The 20,645-nt window shown below is 46.4% G+C and overlaps 1 protein-coding gene across 6 annotated transcripts in view; it reads left to right on the top strand.

Annotated features, from left to right (window-relative positions):
• The window catches only part of NSMF (NMDA receptor synaptonuclear signaling and neuronal migration factor), a 50,010-nt gene extending 30,708 nt beyond the window's left edge, over window positions 1-19,302 (top strand). For 2 of the 6 annotated variants that reach the window (XM_084494419.1, XM_084494421.1), the window contains 9 exons: window positions 1,732-1,821; window positions 3,515-3,636; window positions 4,552-4,635; window positions 5,650-5,683; window positions 6,274-6,344; window positions 7,469-7,548; window positions 9,119-9,221; window positions 9,590-9,665; window positions 11,553-14,467. In XM_084494419.1, the coding sequence (XP_084350545.1) occupies window positions 1,732-1,821; window positions 3,515-3,636; window positions 4,552-4,635; window positions 5,650-5,683; window positions 6,274-6,344; window positions 7,469-7,548; window positions 9,119-9,221; window positions 9,590-9,665; window positions 11,553-11,650 (758 nt within the window). In that variant the 3' untranslated portion in view covers window positions 11,651-14,467. Of the gene's footprint in view, window positions 1-1,731; window positions 1,822-3,514; window positions 3,637-4,551; window positions 4,636-5,649; window positions 5,684-6,273; window positions 6,345-7,468; window positions 7,549-8,012; window positions 8,110-9,118; window positions 9,222-9,589; window positions 9,666-11,552 lie in introns of those variants that run through there. The other 4 variants (XM_084494422.1, XM_084494423.1, XM_084494420.1 and 1 more) reach the window with 3 other exon arrangements.
• Window positions 19,303-20,645: the final 1,343 nt, after the last annotated feature.

The following is a 20,645-nucleotide window of genomic DNA, read 5'->3' as shown; positions in this document are numbered from 1 at the left end:
AATGTAGACACCTGAGAGGAGAATCAGAGCTGAGCAGAGCAAGCGAGGGCTGTTCTTACCGAAGCTGTGTGCCTGCTGTGGCTCCCTGGGGACAGTCGGTGCTTCATGTGCCACGTGGACCGGTGGCTTTCCCTTTTCTCCTCCTCTGTCCCACCACAATGTCTTCTCTGCAGCAGGACCTGGAGGAAAGTTGCCCAGTGGGAGCTGAGAGGAAGGTGGAGGAGAGAAAGAAGAACAGGGAGGAGATTGGAGCAAGGGGTAGATAAGGGGAGCATTATTCCTTGCTGGGAAGAAATCACCTCTTAGGCTGGGGAAACAGCAGTTCCTTTCCCGAACAAGGCAACTCTTCTCCAGAACTTGGCTGAGATGGCTCCCTTATTGCTGTGGAATGGGCTGAGAGTGGTGTAAGCAGCCCCTGAGAGCTGAGGATTGTTCCAGAAGAGGAAACAGCTTGTTCTTCCCACCCCCTGGCCAGGCATTGTGTACAGACTGCCCACAGCAAAGTGTTGCTGGGTTGAATTTGCATTCTTTCATCTTCATTCTCTTACACTGTGGGAAATAGACAGCAAACAGCTTTGCCCTTTGAAGTGTCTTTATTGGCATCTGAGTTAGCACTGCCTGAAATGAACAGGGCTCACCTTCCCCTAGAGCTGTCTGGAAGTTCAGGCATGCCTCTCTGCCTTGGTAACTCTCGGGTCATGTTTTCAAAGCTTTCTTCATGTGCACCATAGCTCCGTGTGTGGTTCTAAATGAAAGCTGAGGATGGAGATCACCTGAAGAACTTACTGTGTGACTTGTCTCCCTGGACACCCACACTTGGACACACTGCAGCAGAGGACAGGTTGCTTCTCAGCTCTTGTAATGCAAATCTGCAGTGCATTTCTGTGCTCCTGACACAAGATGCTGTTACTAGATATATACTGCAGCAAGCTTGATCTGTCTGCTACCAGAAATAGGTATTAATGGCTATAAGTGGCCATTAATCTAGGTGTAATGGCTCTCACAGGGACTTGCCAAATCAGACATTGTGGTTGGCAATTCCCAGGAATTTCCTGGTGGGGCAGCCAGCCTGGGCCAAGCTGCCTGGATTCTGCTTGGGAAATGCCAGTACAAATGCCCCTGGGGGGAGAAAGGGAGAAACAAAAAAACAAGGTTGTGGGGGAGAAAAATGCTTATGATACTGTAGGCAAGCAAAAACTGAAGGATTTCTTCTTTGACAACAAAACTCAGAAAGCATGAGCTTTCCAGACACCCTTTCTGTTTGGTCCAGCTCTGATGGAAACAGAGCAAGAACATGCCCGAAAACAGATGTTAAGGGAGAAACGACTGGACGATTGCCTTCTTCTGGTCACAAGTGTTGTTGGCTGTTGAGTGCACCTTCCCTTCCTGTGAAGGCTTTTGAGTCAGAGCATTTACTCTGGGACATTGGAATAGCCTTGATTAAACTGAGGTTTGAGCAGTGTGCATTTAAGGAGAGACCATGAAGTGTCCTCCTTTTTCTGTGTTATGTATCCTGTGGTGGCTATGGTCAGAAGGTGGGCACTTTGTGTGCTGCTGTCAGAAGATCCTTGTTTGCTGTGTGGAAAGGACACCCATTTGGCAAGTGGAAGAACAAGCACAGGGGAGATCGTGATGTGTAGCTTTGGTGGAATCTGCTGGATGTTTTGTTTTGCTGGCGGCAACAGAGGTGGCTGTGGAGTCTGTTAATGTCGTGCTTTGGTTTTATCCTAGCATTTGCTGAACGGCGTGAGAGGAGCTTCAGCAGGTCCTGGAGTGACCCGACTCCCATCAAAGCTGATTCCTTCCATGACTCTCGAGAAAGTGAGTTCTGAGTCCTTTGAGCTTCCTCCTGTGGCCAAACCCTCCAGCTGAGGTGTTGACTGGAGTCCCACTGGAGTAATTTCTCTGTGCCCTTTTGTCCCATCTGTGATCTTTTTAGTTTTGTGAGATCTGAGCAAATAACACTGCAGGTATATGCACATGTTTATCTGTGTGTATCTATATGTAGAGTGCAAGCACATCTAACCTCATGCTATTGTGCAGTGGCCAAAGGATACCCAGTGGTACAGCTCTTATGGTCCTCTATTCCCATCATCCCTTATTTGCTTGGGACCAAACACCCTACCTGGAAGCACACCCGTCCAAGGCTATATTCACGACAGTGGGGCTAACCTGCCCAGCTGCCTGTGCAAGAGCCTCTTCTGAGCTCTTTCCTAGGCTAGAATGACTCAGAGCACAGCTGTAGTGCTCTGTGAGGAGTAACTTTGATTTCCTGGCTGTGCTGACTGCACAGGTGATATAGCTTGGGGCAATCTGATCTTCCTTTGGGCTGCCAGGAATTCCTCTGGGAATCCCCAGTAATGCTGCAGTGTTTTGCTTGTGGGGACAGAGATGCTGTTCTGCTAATTTACAGGAGGAAATGCCAGCATCTTCCTACTGTCTTTTTTTTTTTTTTTTTTCTAAAGGGAATGGCTGTTTTACACAGTATTCATTCGAAATCCAGGCAAGGGACTTCGTGGTAATGAGTTTGTCCATGCTGAAATGGGTTGTATTCATTACATAAATTTCACTCATGAAATCAACTAATGAATTCAATTTCAGGTAAGCATGAGGTCCAGCCCTTCTAGCTATAGAAGGCACTGTAGCAGGTTGCAGGGGGAGATGTATGAAAGGCCAGGTTCAAAACATGACCCGATTGTTCCTGTGCAGTTTGACTCCTCCCTGCTCCCTCAGCTAACTCAGAGGCGAATGGAAAAGACATGGTTCAGACAGAAATGTTCAGTGCTCCAGGCACTGCCACTGGTACTTGGACATCCCAAAAGGCACAAGTAGAAGCATCTTGGTTCTCTTTCCTCAGGCTTCAGGGACCACCTCTATTTTTAACCTTTAACAGTCAATTATATTCCTTCCAGATGTTTTTTTTTCCCCAGGAGGCATTGAAGGCCAACAGGTAAGGTGAATTTGGAGAACAAATTCAAGTATATTGTTGAAATACTACTGTGTTTACTACTGTGTTTGCTATGGCTGTCCTCACACTCCGGGATTCTCTGCCAGGATTGGTTTGACTAAAAAGGCGGAGTTTCTGTATAAGCACACAAAAGATGTAGTCCAGTAATTAATACAAGGAGACCAGCTTTGAAGTCTCTGGACTTCTGCTCATCAGCTTGGCAATGTTAAAGTGCAGAGAGTCTGTCCGCATTCCATCTCCTCCTCCATTTCTGAAATGACAGGGAATGTTGTGAAATAGCATTTGAAAGCTGAACTTGGTGACTGTGAGAGTGGTGAAATGTTACGTGGTATGTGGTATCAGGCTTTGTGTGTGCACTCTTCGTTTCTTAAGAGTGTTTGTCTGTTTAGAGACGCCAGCCCCAAAGTATGGTGTTTGTTGCTCTGCTGGAGGAAAGGAAGGCACAGGTCTCATGGCTTGTGCTACTTCTTGTGAGGTAGCTGCTAGATAGGATCGAGTGTGGAAGGCAAGCTGATCTGCCCTTGTAATGCACCTGTGTTCTGACAGGCCATGACCTTCAGGATTCCTGCGGCACTTTGGATGGTGACTTTGACTTGAACTGGGAAGCAGAAAAGGAGCTTGAAGCCATGGCATGCGATGGAGAAGACTTTATTCCACCAAAAATAATGGTGAGGGTTTCCAAGCCAGCTATCTTTATCTGCTTATGCCCTTTCTGCCTTTTAACAGCTGTTAAATTCAGTATCTTCATGTGAATGTGAGGAGTGGCCATCCCTGGACTCTGCACATTGTGCCTCTTTGGGAGTTTTACATTATCTCCCATGTGGCCGAAGCAGCGGTGTGCTGCCTGCCAGGAGGGAGAGCTTTGAAAGCAGCCGAAGCTGGAGCCCAGGCTGTGCTTCCAGGCCCACCAGTGCCTGCTCCACTCTCACAGTGGTGAAGAGAGGTGCCTGAAATCACAGCACAGCCGGATCAGCTGTGTTTCAATGGCCCTCTGGCTTGTGCTGAGACAGGCCTATCTGCTTAGACTGTTATAGAGCTGGCTGAATGCTTCAGCCAGAGTTGCCAGGCAACTTGCATCTGCCTGACATCCTACGGCTGTGCACATACCTGTGCCTGATGCCATTTTATCCCTTGGCAACTGCTGAGCTCAGCCCTGGCTCGTGTCAGTTCAGGCATGCAGCCATCCCACCACTGGCCAGCTGTGTGTGTGAATTCAAAGGCACAGACCCTCACACAGGGTGATCTTTACATACAGCCATTTGTGGGGAGGCGCAAGCTGCTGCATCCTCTGTGCACACCTGTGTCCTCTTTACAAACTGTTATCTCAGACTCAGTCCTGCTCATCGGGCAGAGCTGTGCACTCAGTTGCTGGGTGTTGGGGAGGCTGTGATGCCTGAGGTGCTCCGTAGAGGCCCACAGGCTGGGAGGACATTCCCCAGCAGTGCAGGTAGGCTGGATGAGCTGCTGGTTTGGGTAACACCTGGGAGCAACTGAGCAGGACGCTATTAGCAAGGCCTTTGTGCTTCTAAACAGACTTTACTGGCTTCTTCTTATCCTCTTGCACTTCTTTTTTCCCCTTACAGCTCATTTCTTCCAAGGTGCCCAAAGCTGAGTATGTCCCAACAATTATCCGCAGGGACGATCCCTCTATCATCCCCATTCTCTATGTAAGTATATCGCTTCTGCTGTGTCCAGGAGTGCAGAAGCTGGCTCCACACAGATTTATTTTTTTTTCTTTTGTTATTGCTTTTGTCCTTATACCTAATTCCTGTTACAGTGATTTGGAAACACTGCTGGACCCAGATTTGGGGTCTTGCACGGTTCTTTGAGGGCTGAGGTGTAGATGGAAGAGCAAGGTGGAGTGAAAGTTGCATGTGTGGGTTGTCAGACTGTGTAGGCACAGCCAGGTAGTGTGGGAAGGTGAACAAAGGAAGATAAGGCAGGCCTGAGCATATCAGTAAAGCTGTATGTTGCAAGGTTTGGGGCTCCTCCTCATGCTCATACTTAGGCAGTGTGGGACCTCAGAGCTCTGCAGTGGACCATCCCACTATGTGCAGTGGTGCATCCCCAGCAGTCATTAATTTAACCTTGATTTTCACTAGGAGTCTTGCCTGAGCAGGTGTCTGAAATACCACCAAGGAATCATGGGTCTCTTTTTCCTAATCACTTCATATTCACTTAAATTGAAAGGGGAGGGTTGGACTGACAGCCCAGAAAATTCGGTCTCCACGTGCAGCAGACAGTGCTGCTGGAGCTTTGTTACTTCTCTCTGAGAGCTGTACAGTTGTCCTGCTGACCCTGCCAGAGGCAGGTGTGTTTGGGGTGTGGCTATTTGTTAGCCAGCTTGAACATGTGTAAAGCCATCATTTGGCTACAAAACATGGGCCAAGAGGAAAATACACGATAACATTGACTGCATCTGATGGCACGTGCTTTGGACTTGTCTGTGGGTTTCATCTCCAAGTCTTTAGATGGACTTGGTCTTCATGGACCACTCAGAATTCAGTTTCTTTGAGATGTGTTTTAGGGTGGTAATTCCTGTGATATTGACTAGAAGCCATCAGCTGTTCTGATCATGCTTTACAGTATGTTTGTCTGGGAATATGACTGTATGCAATATTAGAGATATGTCAGGAGAGCTGGTGTAGTGACCTTGATGTCTACCCTCTCTTTGTTTCCAGGACCATGAACACGCCACCTTTGATGACATCTTAGGTATGTTGAGTGTTATTTCTTTTTATTTACTTCTGCCTGCTGCAAATACAATTATCAGTGCATTAAAGTCGCTGCCCCATGCCTTACCTGCCACGTGCCATAGTGTTTTTATCACTCCAGTGATACCTGACGCTCAGTCAACTACTACTGGATGTGCTGCAGTAATAAGACTTCATTTCTGTAGGTGATTTTTTATGCCAGGGTCACAGATTATGAAAGGGAAGTTTGAAGCACAGGCCAGCAAAGATACTGGTTTGTGATACTTAGGTGAGTGGAAGTATTGATGGGGTCCGGACAGTTAGGTCTGGTACAGTGCTGTGGTCACAGCAGAGAGGTGTCTGGTGCTGCACCGTACCTTGCCTGTCCTGTGATGAGCCACATTCTCCTGCTTTCCATGGCATGAAAGCAAAGGGTTTGCTTTGATGTCAGTGGGAATGGAGGTGCTGAGCACCTCTCACAGCTTGGCCTCCTGCCTGCAAGACTAAACTCTGGTGAGAAGAAAAAGGATTCTGAGAGATTGATTTTTAACTTCCTCCGTTGTTTATCTTTTCCAACATGTTTTGTTTTGTTTGTTTGTGTTTTGTTTTCAGAGGAAATAGAGAAGAAGCTTAACATCTATCGGAAAGGCTGCAAGATCTGGAAGATGCTGATATTTTGCCAGGTACATAAAAGTTCTTAAACACTTGGGTAGTTTGTTACAAATTCCTCTTTTTCTTTGGGGGAAATTACGTGGAGGAACCAATATTCCAAAGTCAGGTTCTGTTAGAGTAAGCACATGTATACAGCTTTCACATCTCACTTCCCCAGACAGTGAGCAGTCACAAGATGCTGTGACAGCAGCAAATAAAATTTGACTTAGTGTAGCCACCTCCAGAGCTGGGCAGCTTCTCGGCTACTTTCAAGGAAACCCAGGCAAACCTGTATTAGCACAGACTTCAAAAGCAGGCTTTTGGAGAGAGAAAGAAGCATTTCTGATATGATGGTTATAAGTTTTCATACAGCTTCAGTATGACACTGACAATGGAGGGTGTTGTTGATCTGACCAACAGATGGCACAGCTTGGAGCCTCAGTGGAGGGAGAGGGGTCAGGGTACAGACACGGAGCTGTGGCTGGGACAGATTTAGGCCCTGCTCTGTCTGGGCCTCGCTGGGGATTTCCTTCCCGAGGCTCTTGTTCCTGGGGTGGTCATCTCTGGACTCCCCCGGCAGCTGTGCAGGGAACCTTGAAATGGGAAGTGAGGAGATAAACTGACTTGAACTTCCTTGTACGTGCCTAATGCTGCAGAGCAATAGTGTTTGCACCCCACTAAGCTGGAGATTGCAATTCTTAATTTTCCTGGTGTTGTGCTCAATCTTTTTATGTCTGCTACTGCCAAATAGCAGTTCTTCTACAGTGATATCTTGTCTGCTTATCCCTTCTTGTCTGCCCACCATGGCAAGTGCCCTAACATCCCCAAATGAAAGGGACTTTCTTGTCTTCCCTATTGCTCTCCAGTCACCCACAGTGAAGTTGTTTTGTTTTTTCTTTTACTGCCTCTTTCTAGAGTGAGGTGGGCATGTAACATTAAAAAAACAGAGAATCCAACCCCCACCATACTCCCTGTATGTGAATATTTTCTGAGTTAGTGCCTACGGTTTCTCCTCCCGAGGTTGTAGCCGCTGTGCCAGCCTGGCGTGTCCGCTCTGCTCTCTTGTGGCACTTCTGGGTATGGCTGTACGGAGTAAGAAACGTGTCCAGGGTCTGTTTCTTTAGGTGGTTGGCATCTGTCTGTCTCTCTCTTGCAGGGAGGTCCCGGCCACTTATACTTATTAAAGAACAAAGTTGCCACCTTCGCCAAAGTGGAGAAGGAGGAAGATATGATCCTGTGAGTGACTGTTATGTTCTAGACTTGCATGGTGTTTTTCTGACCTCTTTCCTCTGTTTGTGGTACGTGACATAGAAGTAGAGGGAGAGGGAGGTAGGATGATTTAGTCTGGGGAAGAGGAGGACGAGGGTGAATTTAATAGCAGCTTACCCCAACAGCTCTCCCCTTGAGGGAGCTGCAAAGATGACAGAGCCAAGCTTGACCCTGGACTGGTGTTAGCCCTGGGACGGGTCAGCAGAAGATTTATGCTCTTATCTGCTGTTTAGTATGTCTCTGGGCTAGTGATTAGCAAAAGAGGAAAAAAAGAAGTTCCCTGTCTTAACAAAGGCTTTGCTGACCAGAAAGCAGAACGTGTACCTTGTGCTTGGAAGTGGCTGAGGTAGCTTTTCTAAGCAGGCGAGTAGTGGCAGAAATCCAAGTCATTCCCCCACAGCTGTCTCTAATAACTGCCCTTCTAATTGCAGGGGGAAATGGAATTTGTCTCTGCAAAGCCTGCTCAAAGTCCAGCATGTTGCTGAGGCAATTCTACTTCTTGCAGACAGTTAAGCTTTGCCTGTTTTGCTGCCTGCTTCCTTGTGCTGGCTCAAACTTACTTGGCTAACAGTGCTTCGTTGTGGGGGAGAGCATGTATACCAACCTGTTCCTACACAACATACTGTTGGCATGAGAGTTGAATATTAAAATCCACATCTGTTCAGCACTCTCATGCTCTGGCACAAACACTGTCAGTAAAATTCTTAGGCACGTGTGCACATACATGCTTCTGAATGCACTGGAAGAATAGCTGGTCTGAAGTTGGTAATTCAGGCACCTTCAGAAAGCTGTGAACGTGCAGCTGAAAACTTAAATATTTGGAAGCAAATGTCTCCATCCAACCTGTACGTGCCTGGGAGGCAGTCCTGAGAAGAGCTTATACCACAAACAAACATCTGCTCACAGACCCAAAGAGGAACTGCTGGGCTTCAGAGCCTACCAATTTGCTATAACCATTGCCCAAGGAAGGTGGTTGTGTTTCATGGCCCTAAGACACAGTATGTCACTACTGTCACTACTGACATACGGTGTCTGTGACACTACTCACACAGCATGTCAGCAGTGACAAAATGTAAAGCAGGTCTGATTCTGCAGAGCAGCAGCAACCACTGGCTAACATTGAACAACCAGAAAAAGAATCTCTCTGGTTGCTTTCTGTTGATATCATGTGCTGGGAAAGAACACTAATAACACTCCTGCTTAGAAAGGGCAATTCTTGATAGAAATGGGAGAGGGAAGATGGGAAATGGGAGGGAACTGGCACAGAAAGAATGCCTAGTAAAACTGCCAGTTTAAGAACACTCCTGGTGGACTTTGCTCCCTTGTCTTTACCTTGGAGCTCTTTTGACTCAATGGGCAGCTCCTCCTTCTCTACTGTGTGACTTGAACCTGCTCTGCCTGTGCTTGTTCTTTTCTAAGAGCTAGTGGCTCTTCCTGGGCAGCTTGCCCCAGGCCCTTGTTTGTGCTCACACATCCGTGTGATTATTGATGCATATGATGAGATACATTTCTAACTGGTCTATTTTGTTTCTTCCAGCTTCTGGAAGAGGTTGAGCCGTCTGATGAGTAAAGTCAATCCTGAACCAAATATCATTCACATCATGGGCTGCTATGTTCTTGGAAACCCCAATGGGGAGAAGGTAAGAGCTTCCTGGGTCACCTCTCTGGGAATGGCTGCTGAGTAGCACCAAGCCCAGGAGGCAGCAGTCACACTATGCAGTCAAAACCTTCCTTCCTCTGCTGTTAATGGATGAACCACCTGCGGATTGTGCCATCCCCAGAGGGCAGGGGAGGACTGGTTGGTGACATGCAGGAAGGGACAGGAGCCAAAGCCTCTAGGGGGAAACAGTCAGTCAAAGCATATAGCTTATTTATTGCTGAACTAGATGTTTTAAAAGACATGTAGTGGAACGTTTTCTAGAGGTAGGGAAGAAGGATGAGCAATTCTGGATGCCCTGGAGTTCATCCTTGTTTTCAGCTTTTAACTCTTGATATGTTTTCCTTTCAGCTATTTCAGAATCTGAAAAACTTAATGAATCCTTATAGGGTTGCCTTTGAGTCTCCACTTGAACTATCAGCTCAAGGTAATTTCTTTTCTGTACAAAGAAATGTGTCTTCCTGATCAGCCTACATCTTTTAGCGGGCACCTTCATGAAAAAGTAATTTTGAGCTCTGTTAAGCTCTGACGTGATCTTGCTTTTGCTTGCAGTCACCTTTAGTGTAGTTCATTTGCTGAGCCTGGTTTTCCCCTTGCAGTTCTGCCACCAGTTTGTTCCTTGCAGTTCTGCTCACAGTTTAGCTATTGTGTTGTGCTTGAAGCTGCATAGCTTCTGCCCAGGCTACTGGAAGTGGCAAAGTAGCCTGAGTTATAGGCTGCTTTCCAGTCTGAATTTAGGAGATTCATCATTTCACTAAGGCATGTGAAGTCCTTGGGAGAGAAGTACGTACAAGCAGAACCTTTTCTGTAACCAAGTGTGTGCAGGGGTTTCTTCTCCAGAGGACTCACACCACTAGTGCCAAGCAGGTTGTCTCATCGACAGGTGACTTGGATGGAGCCCATTATAGCCTTTCCATATCTCATTCCACTTTATTGTTTTGTTTGTTTGTTTTATTTTTTTTCTTCTAGTTTAAGATATTTCAAGGGCTATGGCGTTTTTTCCTGTTTTGGTTAATGCAAGTACGGGTACAGTTTCACAAGTGACATGTAGTTGACTTATTCTGAAGTTGCCCTTGTTAATTTATCTTTGCCATAGTCCTTGGTACTTTCTCTCTGATGAAAACATGCGGCACTCAGCTGCTGCACGTGGATCCTTCCCGTGCTGCTCACAGCTGGCATCAGCACTGACAGGTTATTCATAACTCCCACTTACCACCCATAGGAATGTACAGTAGCTGAGCATGTTAGTGCTGTGCAGTATTCTCTGTGTGTCCTGCTGAGGTTTGGTTGCACAGATCCCACAGCAAACATGATTGTACATGTATACCAAGAAGCAACTTGCAGGGAAATTCCTGGTTTTATACACAACCCAGCAGGCAAGGCTGTGGAGTCTGCGCACATACATTTAAGCAGTTGATCTTCCAGGAGGTTGGGCTGAAGACTACGTCTGAATCTATCCTGTTGATCAATCTGGGACACGCTAATAGTGTAACCTCCTTAATCCTTCTCAAAGTCATCTGAAACTAATCTTAATCAGGCCTCAAAAGCGAAAATCTCTTCCCTGAGCCCTGAGTCCAGGGCTGTATGTCCCTTGTGTTTTCAAATGTAGTCGTTGCCTCCAGCGCCAACACTGTGTGTGCTGTTCAGCCTGCAAGTGCCTTGTGAGGCCCCCTCCCTACAAGCACACCTTCAATCAGTGGTGCCAGTGGTGCAGAAATTGTATTAGAGTGTGCTGTTGAGCTTATTGCTGTGAGAAGAGACAAATCTGCAGGACATCATGCAGGACAGCTTGTTAATGTTAATTCTCACCCTCCCCATCTCCCTGAAAAAAAAAAAAAAGGAAAAAAAACCACAAATTTTTGAATTTTCAATGTGAATTGTTTTAGTGTTTCCCACACGTTTGTACAATGAGTTTAATCTTGATTTGTAATATTGTAAATTCTCTGTGCAATGTTGCCTCGTGCAGGCTGTTGAAGCTGTTGTCTGATACACTACAGTCCCCCCTTCTGCAGTCACTGCAGAGGTCAAAGTCTGGAGCCAGACTTTGTGTTCAGCTCCCGCCTCCATGGACAGACCTTTCTAGGGGATTATGAAGAGCCTTTCAGGGTTTGAGGATTTCTAAAAAGACATTTGCTTCTCATGGGCACCTTCACATGCCCTGGGTACATGCTGCATGTCAGTATTCTCCAAATGAGGCATGTAGACAGGTTCTTATGCCCCTACCTGTAGGCATTTTGGTGTTTGGTGCTGTGGCCTGTCTTGTCTCTCCTGTGCTGCAGGGTGTAATTCCTCTGCTTCATCTCATTTCTCCTAGGTAAGCAAATGATTGAGACTTACTTTGACTTCCGCCTTTACCGCCTCTGGAAGACCCGCCAGCACTCTAAACTTTTGGATTACGATGACATTTTATGAGCTGGAGAAGACTTTGCAAGAAGAAGTTGATCACCAGTGTCCAAGAAGTCATGCTTATTGCAGAGAGACTTTTTTATTGGCACAGGGAGCCCTTCAAAGCCCTACAGGAGGCAGCAGTGCTAAAGGGAGGGAAGAAGGAGCAATCAGAAGTGTATCGGGAGGAAAGTCTCCTGGGTCAAGAGAGACTGGAGGGAAAGGGTTTGACACCTCACTCGCCTCAGGTCAGAGCCGTGGTGTCTCAGGAGGAGCTGTGTGAAATGAGGACAGGATGGAGTTCCTTGCAGAACTGAGCTGTTTTGGGTCAGAATGGGCCAGATTTGATTCCAGGTCCTTTTAAAGACTTTTAAAGCTCAGGTTTTCTTACAAAAAAATAAAATAAATTACCCATGCACTACAATGAGGAAGTGACCAGAGCACAGAGGAGGGAGGGTTTGGTACTGATGGGACCTTCTGTGCTTGGGGATCTTGGAGAGCAAGGACTGCTACACCTACTCCTGCAAGCTTAGATGAAGATGATCCAGTTTCAATGTGAATATATACTGGAATATAGAATTGAAGTCTAACTCTTTTCGTTTTGTTTAATAGAAAATAAGTGCAATTTTTATAGAGAGGGGGGTAAAATCTCTCCCAATATTTAATTAGTTAAAAATAACACACCAGTAACCAATAGATGAGGTATTTTTGGTCTGCTTGAAAATATATTCAAAATGGTAATATATCTTCTGTAGACATATTTAATCACCAGCAAACATGGTTTTAACATAACTTAGCAGACCCTGCATGTCTGCTGCATTGATTAATCTGGTTTGGTTTGTTACTTTCAGAGTAGCTGTGTTGCACTAATTGTATGTGCTCTCACGAATGTATATTTCTCCTCCAGTTAGCCACAACTTCGTTACTTCTATTTTGCTGCTTGCAAAACTATGTGACTTTAGTTTTGCTGAAATATTTTAGGTTAGGAATACAGTGTCTGACTGGGAAACCTCGGTCAGGTTCTCTATGGTATAAAAATGAATTAGAAATTAATAGCCATGGTAATTACTTGTTCATGCCGGTGTTTTGCTACGTGTTGAGAGATGAGTTCTCTTTCTAGTCTGCTGTGTTGAACAGCGAGGTTACTTGACCACCGGAAATCCTCCAAGGAGACTGAGGCATTTGGAAGAAATGCTTCTTGAAGAATACAGCCCGGGTTTGTAGCATGAGTTTGAATCTTCCCTATGTTCACTTGATTGCAAGTTGTTTGTGCATAGATCACCTCTTTTTTCAATGCTATAAAGACCTGTTTGTTGGTCTGAGCTGCTCACATCCCTTCCTGTGTAGGACAAAGTAAACACAGAGCTTTGTCAAAGCAGGTGTGGTTTGAGAACCCAGATTTGTACTTGATATTTGAGGATATATTTTGGAATATATTTACTTCTTGTTTGTTTAGGGTGGGGGTTGATTTCTGTTTTGGGATGGGTTTTGTTTTGTTTTGTTTCATCTGCAACTCTCCTGTTCAGAGGATAAATACTACTTAGTCTGTGTTGGTCACTCTAGCTGTTCTGGGAGATTATACAATTTATTTCTTATATAAGTGAAATGTACTGGGGAATAACAGGGAAGGATTACCTTGTTTTCCTCATTTCCTGCTATCTAAATTATTACATTGTGAAGTGATGGCAAATACATGTACAAATCTTGTTTTAAATACTTACGAAAAGAACTAGTTGTTCTGACCTGTAGAGTACTCCTTCCCTCTGTGACATGTCTGTGGTTGTAATTTTGGGGAGCAGGTCCCTGGCTAGAACTGCTGAACCCTGTACATTTATAGCAGTTTTATAGCAAAGCTTTTGAAGAAACATTGTACATATGGTAAGTAAGGAGAGGAATAGGTGGAGAGAGAGGCTGGAGCCATTGGAAGTAACACGTTGAACCAAATAGCTGTGAGTTATTCCTCCCCCTCTGGTTAGGAGCTGTTAGGAGGCTGCCCCGCGCCTGCTGAGCTGGCGTGGTGATGGGGAGGGCTGGTACCTGCACCCCATCCCTGGCTGGACTCATGCTTTCCAGATCTGTAGGGAAGGGAATAGTGAGCGGAGGCCTATGATTTTGGGAAGAAAATGACAGATATTATAAAAAAAAAAAAAGAAGCCGATTTTCTGTTATTTAGCATGGTAGCTTCCACCAGCTGTGCTTGTGAGAGGTGGGAGCTGTGGGTACCAGAAAGAAAAGTCATGTGTTGTTTAGAGATGGTAGTGGCAGGATGAAAATGCTGAAACAAAACTCTCTCCCTTTCTAAAACTCTCTCCCTTTCTGACCCTTTTACCTTCTGTGGTTATGCTCCTAACTGGAGACAAACAAATTGTTCTTCCTCTTTCTTTTCTGAAGTAAAATCCCAATTCAGTGAACTTGGTAGCATGAATGTAGCATTGTGGAACTATTGAGAATCTTCTATAACTCTGAAAGGGCCCATTTATATATCCACTTCAGTGATTTATCTGTAGAACTAGTGTATATCTATTATCATTGACCACTTGTAGAACTTGGGTTGCAATGTAGAAGGGTAGATTGTACAGTTGCATAACTTCTGTAGGAAGATGTATGTCTGAATGAACACTACGACTGTTTTACTGGTGCAGTTGACTGTAGTACAAGTATAATGACAAACAATTAATGCATTTCTCTCTTTTCCAAAGATCTATATCCCACATAGTTTGTGATGTTTATGACATGAGCGTATTATTTCCTTTGTAGCATTCATTTAACTAAAGAGATTAAATGCTCTAAAAGCTGTGATGGGAAAGACAATAGAATTTTGGTGTTTAAAGTCTTCTGTGCAAATAGTGTCATTGAAGTGTTAACCGTTTTTGAAAAAGAGGAAAAAAAGAATTCTTCCCCTTTAACTTGTTGAATTTTTCAAGTGTCTGTTGGGGAAGGAAGGGATCAGCAGAGGACAGGCTGAAAAAAAAATTGTAAGTATTTAAACCGTAGTGTTAAAAATAGAGCCTATAACTTCCTCAGTTGGACCAGCCTGTAAAAGATGACCTCTGTGTGCAGTTGCTGTCAGTGCACGGCACAGCACAGCCAGCACATCCCCTCTGCAGAGGTCAGGTGCCTGTTCTTGCACGCCGTGTGCCTGTGCAGTGGTTTCTGTTCAGGGCAGCCCCCAGCAGTGCCTGCAAGGCTCAGCTTGTCCGCAGGGTGCTCTGCCTGGGGGAACTGTGGCTGCTGAGCACACTGGACAATTTGTCCTTCCACCTCTTCATGCTTTTCCAGCTTTGAGCTATCTGCTGTTCAGATGTGACTGTCGGAAGCCCTAGAACAGGTTTGCTCACACACAGTAATTGCTGTCTAAATTGGAGCTTACCTCTAATAAGGATAATTCGAGTGAGCAGTTTGTGGTTGGGCAGGTGAGCTCATCATAACCGTCCCTGTTAGAGGATCAGCAGCCCTTTCGCTTTGGGCTCTGCACCGTTATGTGCTGCCCCATCATGGGGGGGCTGCCTGGTGTTACTGCAGCTCCTGGGCAGTCTGGATTTGCTCTTAGCAAGGGCAGGAGAAACAGGGACACCAGTTTAACCTCGAGAGAAGTAGATTAAATTGGGATAGCTAAATTGTTTCACCCCAACCATGTATGAGAGCTTCTGCTCTTCTTTCTGTGAGGCAGTGCAGGATATCACCTCTAATGCTTCTCCTGGCCTGATGAACATCAGCAGAGGGCTCTGCTAGTTGCAGTGCCGTGGGCTGGGATCATTGCTTCCAGGAAAGGAGAAGGGGAAGCTCCAAGTGCATCAGCTGCCCAGTCTGGTGCTCCTCGGCCAGGCTCATGCACTGGAAGCAGCTGCTGAGGGTGTGGTGCCTGCAGAGAACATTCACTCTGCTGTAGAGCCTGGGGGGGGGGGGCATCTTTTTGGAAGTGGCACTTGTTTTATACAAGGTTTCCTAGAGAGGCTTTTCTCTTTTCACCTCCATTGGCTGGGAATTAAAGGAAAGAAGAAAATTCAGTTACCTGGGGGACAGAGGAAAACTAATACAGCTTTTGGCACCCCTCCTCATGCTGCAGCCACCAGCTTCCCTTTGCAGCTGACCTCCAGGCCTGGGATGGGAAACAGGAATTGGCAGATCAGCCCTTTACTGTGTTAAGTAAACAGAAACAGAAAAATCCTTGTAGCTTTAGTGAAACATCTGACAGGCAGCCAGCCAACCCTCCCTGTCCCTGTGTGAGGACTCTGCTGTGTGTAACTGTGGGACCTACCCACCTCCAAGTGTCCCAGGAGCAGCTTGAGACACGTCTCATGGCCTTGGGGAGCTCTGCTCTGCCTCCAAGGAGCTCTGCTTTGCTGAGGGGACTCTGGAAATGAATTTGTTCTTATTTCCCAGCCTGGACTAATCTGAAGCTCGGCACAGGTTTCCTGCTCCAGTAGCTTCTGGACAGCATGCATGTACGTGCTTTCACACCATCTCTTCACACACGGTCACATTCCCTGTGCTCTGGGGAAGATTTTCCTTCTCAGTTGCTCTCGCTCGTTCTGCCACACGCAGGAAAGCATAAGGCAATGTCACTGTTGTTGTCCATGTGGTGTTAGCGTCTCTCCAGCTCTTGGCATGCATCCATTTTGCAAATAGCTGCTGTTGTTTCAGGACCCGACTGTGTTAGTGACCTGCGGCTGGGAGTTCCTGTTTCCAGGGCTCTGCTGGCAAAGTGGCTGCAAATGTTGCTTCACCACCTTCAGGCAACACAATCGGGGCTAGCAGAAAGAGGGAAGTGCTGATTTTACATATCCTGGTGGGACCTGGAAGGGGGAGTCTGCCCTTAACCCCAGCCCCGCCAGGAGGTGGAACAACAGGCTCGCTCTGCTTTCTTTGTGTCCATGTAAACATTCAACCCATCAAAACCCAGTTTGAAAGTGACACATACATTACTAATGGTCCAGGATGTGATATGTCACTATGATTAAAAATATATCCTTCCAAGGCTGTTGGCAATTGGCATGAGTTGCCAGAACATCAGAGGATGTGCTGGACTGTGTCATCCTTCCCCAAGCAACCCAACCACACTGCCAGGAGCAGGAAGCAGATTTGCAGGTACACGTTCAGCTGAATCACTCCATACTCGTGGTTTTGCCATAACATTCCCTGAAACCAGTGATACAGACACCATCCTGCAGGATGCCAAACAGATATCCTCCCCAGGGATATTGAGCGGCAATACCATTTTCCAAGCCATCTGTAAAAAAATAAAAAATAAAAAAAAAGTGTGATCCTGTATCTTGTCCCACTGATCACAGAATATCTGTGGCTTTCTATGTCTTTCATGGAACTGTTTTTTTATTTCTCCATTGTGGAAATACAAGCTAAAGTCAACTAGAAACTTTTATGGCCTTGATGAGAAGTCAGCTTGTAGTAATAATTGTTTACTGGAGCTGTGAGTAAATGGGTGGTTTAATGACTATGAACCTGACTGTAATTGTCATTACTCCCAGGTAATCGATAAGATATCAGAGTTGGCTGTCTATCTACAATCTCAGCGATAGCTGCTTCGTTTCAAAAATAAATTCTGCCCAACATACTGCCAAATCAGTGTGGAAAACTTGGAAGACTGGAAGTAACAAAATTATGCACGTTAAATGTAAATAATCCACCGGAAGGGAATCTAAATTGCATTTTCTGTAAATGTTTAGTAAACTTTAAAGAACTAACATGACCTAGTAATTTCTCACGTTACTGTATTGCTTTTAGAGTATCCTTAAAAGTAGTCACCCTGGTCTTTCTTATTGCAGCATTCAGATGAGCTGATGGTTGATCAAAGCAGTAGTGGCCCTAGATGTACTCCTGGGGACCCTCAAACAGCCAACAAAGCCCAGCTTTTATCCTTCCTAGCAGTGTAACCCTTCTTTTGAGTCATCGAGTGTGTACAGCAATAACCTGCTAGCACTGCACCTCCCCTGCTCCCTGGTGTCAGTGGGGTTTTTGTGTCTCTGAATGTCGTCTTCCTCTGGTGGCTGTGCATGGATGTGGTGCCTTGTACACGTGGAGTGTTTCTTACATGGAGTGTTTCAAGTGGAATTGCAGCAGTGCCAAGAAGGCTGTGGCAACTGGCCAGGGACCGCTCGCTGCCGCGGTCACACTGGCCCTGGCTCAGAACCAGCGCACCTGCATGCAGGTGGCATTCAAAAAGCTTCAACAGAAAGTGGGAGGTTATTTTATTTGAGTGTTTTTGTTTGTTTGTTTTGTTGTTGTTGTTGTTTTAAGTGCTAAAACTCAGTTGTACTGGTATAGTCTCCACTAGAAGGTCCTGCTGGTGCAGAGCTGGGAATTCAAGGGAAGTGGCAGGTATCTTTGCCCTGACATTTGAAATGCCCTAAAAACATCTCAAATATGTACAGCAAAGTAAGGTGCTTTGAGTATGGATCCTGCTTCCCTTGCTCCACTTGCTAAATGAGACGTTGCTTTATTAGGTGTTGAGGTGGGGATACTGAAGAAACCAAGTGAGCTTTGCGTGCCACATCCCAGGGAAATGGGTTGGAGTCATACCCAAATAAGCAAGAAGGGGCTGTAGTTTTTCCGCTGTGCGTTTCCTGTTGTTTCTGACCAACACTATTCCTGGAACTGGGTGACTTCAGTTGTGATGTCAGGCGACGGCCGCAGCAAAAACTGTACTCGCAAGGCTGAGAGGTCAGCGTGCTTTTAATATCTTCACTGTTTCCACTGAGTTCAGATACCAGTTTTCATTTCCAGTTCCTTTGCCCAGCTGCAAGCCCTTACTTTGTTATTGCAGAGCTGCTGGTGAAGGCTGCTCATCGGTTTTCTGAACGGAAATCCAAATATGTGAGCAATGAGTGGGAAAGGTAAGCATGCAGGCTTTGAAGATATGGAGAAGGATGCTTTGTATCCTGCAGTGCTCTTAAATTCTGAGATACTTCAGCAAATTATGTTCATCCAAATGAGAAAAGGAAAGAAATAAGTGTGGCTGCCAAAGTAATGGGGGAAAAAACAACCTTGAGTACGAATAGTAATTGACCATTTGACAAACCCTGTGAAGATGAAACACTCTGTGGTCTAGCTGCATTTGCTTTCACCCGAGTTCAGAGGGAGCTGACAGCACCCTGCTGCTTTCAAAACCAAGGCGTGTAGGAGCAGTGAAACACGGATGAGCTCATCTGTGCTCCTCTGCACCGCCCCAGGCAAAGCTCCACAAGAAACTTCCCCGCTGTGTCTGAGCAGCCCTCATGTCCCAGCTCAGCTGGGAGCCAAACAGGACAGGTGCACGAGGGGCTGGAAATGTCGGCCCCCAGAGAGCCTCTAGGCTGGAGAGCTGAGCTTCAGATGTGCTGGTTTGAGGCAAAAACTGTCTGAATGGAGAGGTTTGTACATGAGGATTGTAACTTTTGAGTTCTCAGTGGGCCCTGCACCAGCACGCTGGCTGCTTGGAGAGGGCAGAAGAAAGTTACTCCGAGGAACTGCCCCGTTCTAGACGCAGTTTCTGGCTGGCTCTGTGGTGTCTGGGCACGGGGAGTCCTGGCTGCGATGCAGGAGACCTCTGCCATCTCTGCTGCCACTGTTAACATGTTTCTCTGAGACTATCTGCTGCTTTGTGTATGATAATCAGGTTTCAAATACATGAATGTTTCTAGGTTTTAAGATGTGATTTAATAAAAAGAGACATGTCTGGGAAAGCAGGTCTTATCTCTCTCTCTCTTTTTTTTTTTTTTTTCTTTTTTTTTTCCTTGTTCTCTGGCTGAGTTCATAAGACCAGGAAATGCTATTTGGCAAATGCATTTGCTGTGCCAGCAAATGAGGGAGAAACAGGCGCCAGGCATTTCTGAGTGGCAGCAGCAAGGGAAATGCTGAAAACTAAAGAGCTCCAGAGGTGCAAGAGGCCAGGATGAGCACTGTGCCCCAGGGATCAGCATGGCGTAGGGCAGGTAGAAGGGGAGAACAGTAAAAACTCCCAATGCTTTAACAAGGGGCCACTTGAGGGAGGCAAATCCTGTGATGGAGAGAGGATGGAGAGATTCAGAGCTCCAGCAGTATCTGTGGCTTCATGAGTACAGACTGGAGCTCTGAGTAACTTCCCAAGCATTCATCACTGTGCCTTCTCCTGGATTAAGGCCAATCTCTGAGCACCATCCCATAAACAGAGGCCTGGAGAAATTCAAGGGAGGATAAAAACCTGGTAGTCCTTCTGGGCACACCAGCTCTGCTCCAGGAGCTAGTGACTGGCCCTTCTCCACCCGGACATTTTGCACCCCCTGGGCCGTGCCCTCACAAGGGGAGGCCCTGGGCAGCCAGCACGGAGGGGTAGGAGGGTGTGGGTCCAGGACAGCGGGGCAGCAGCCCTGCAGATTGCTGCAGCCACGGGGTTCACCCGTGTGAGAACGGAGCAGCACATGCAGGTGTGCAGCGAGGACGGGTCCCTGCTGCCAGAGGTGCTTCTCCCATGGGGCTGAGGTGGGAAGAACCCACTTGGGCATCGGATCCCAGGCAAACCCTACTGCTCGCTGCGTGTCTCTGAATGAAGCGCATCTCCCAGGAGGGCAGAAGACCTTGAATTCACATAAGTCACTTTCTTTGTCCCAGGTCTGCTTGACTTACAGGGTAAGTAGATCTGGCTTAAACTTCCAGCTACAAGCTTTCCCTTTTTCTCCAATGCTTCAAGTCACCTGCACATTCCCCTTTCGCTAAGTGCTGTAACTGTAGTCCCTCTGAGCACAGAGACAGAGTTAAATAGGTTGGACCACTCCTATTCTTCATTGCCATCATTTAAGGCACTTTTCTTCAGCTCTTCCAGTATTCATTTCTGCACCCTCCCCATTTAGAAATGTTGTTCTCCATGTGCTGCCACAACAACGGGTGTGACGTGCTTATCTGTCTCATCGGTGTGGCAGATGATAGAAACCACATTTAACTCCTCACCACCGCCTGCACAGACAGCTTTTGGCCAGAGGCTTGGCCACTATTTTCCTTAACGCCTTCACTGAGTTATTGGGGCCCTGAAAAACCTGGTGGCCAGAAATAC

The sequence above is a fragment of the Aythya ferina genome (genome assembly GCF_964211825.1).
Source record: "Aythya ferina genome assembly, chromosome: 20".
Lineage (NCBI taxonomy): Eukaryota > Metazoa > Chordata > Aves > Anseriformes > Anatidae > Aythya > Aythya ferina.
The sequence above is the reverse complement of the archived record's forward strand: the minus strand, read 5'-3'. Positions and strand labels throughout refer to the sequence as shown.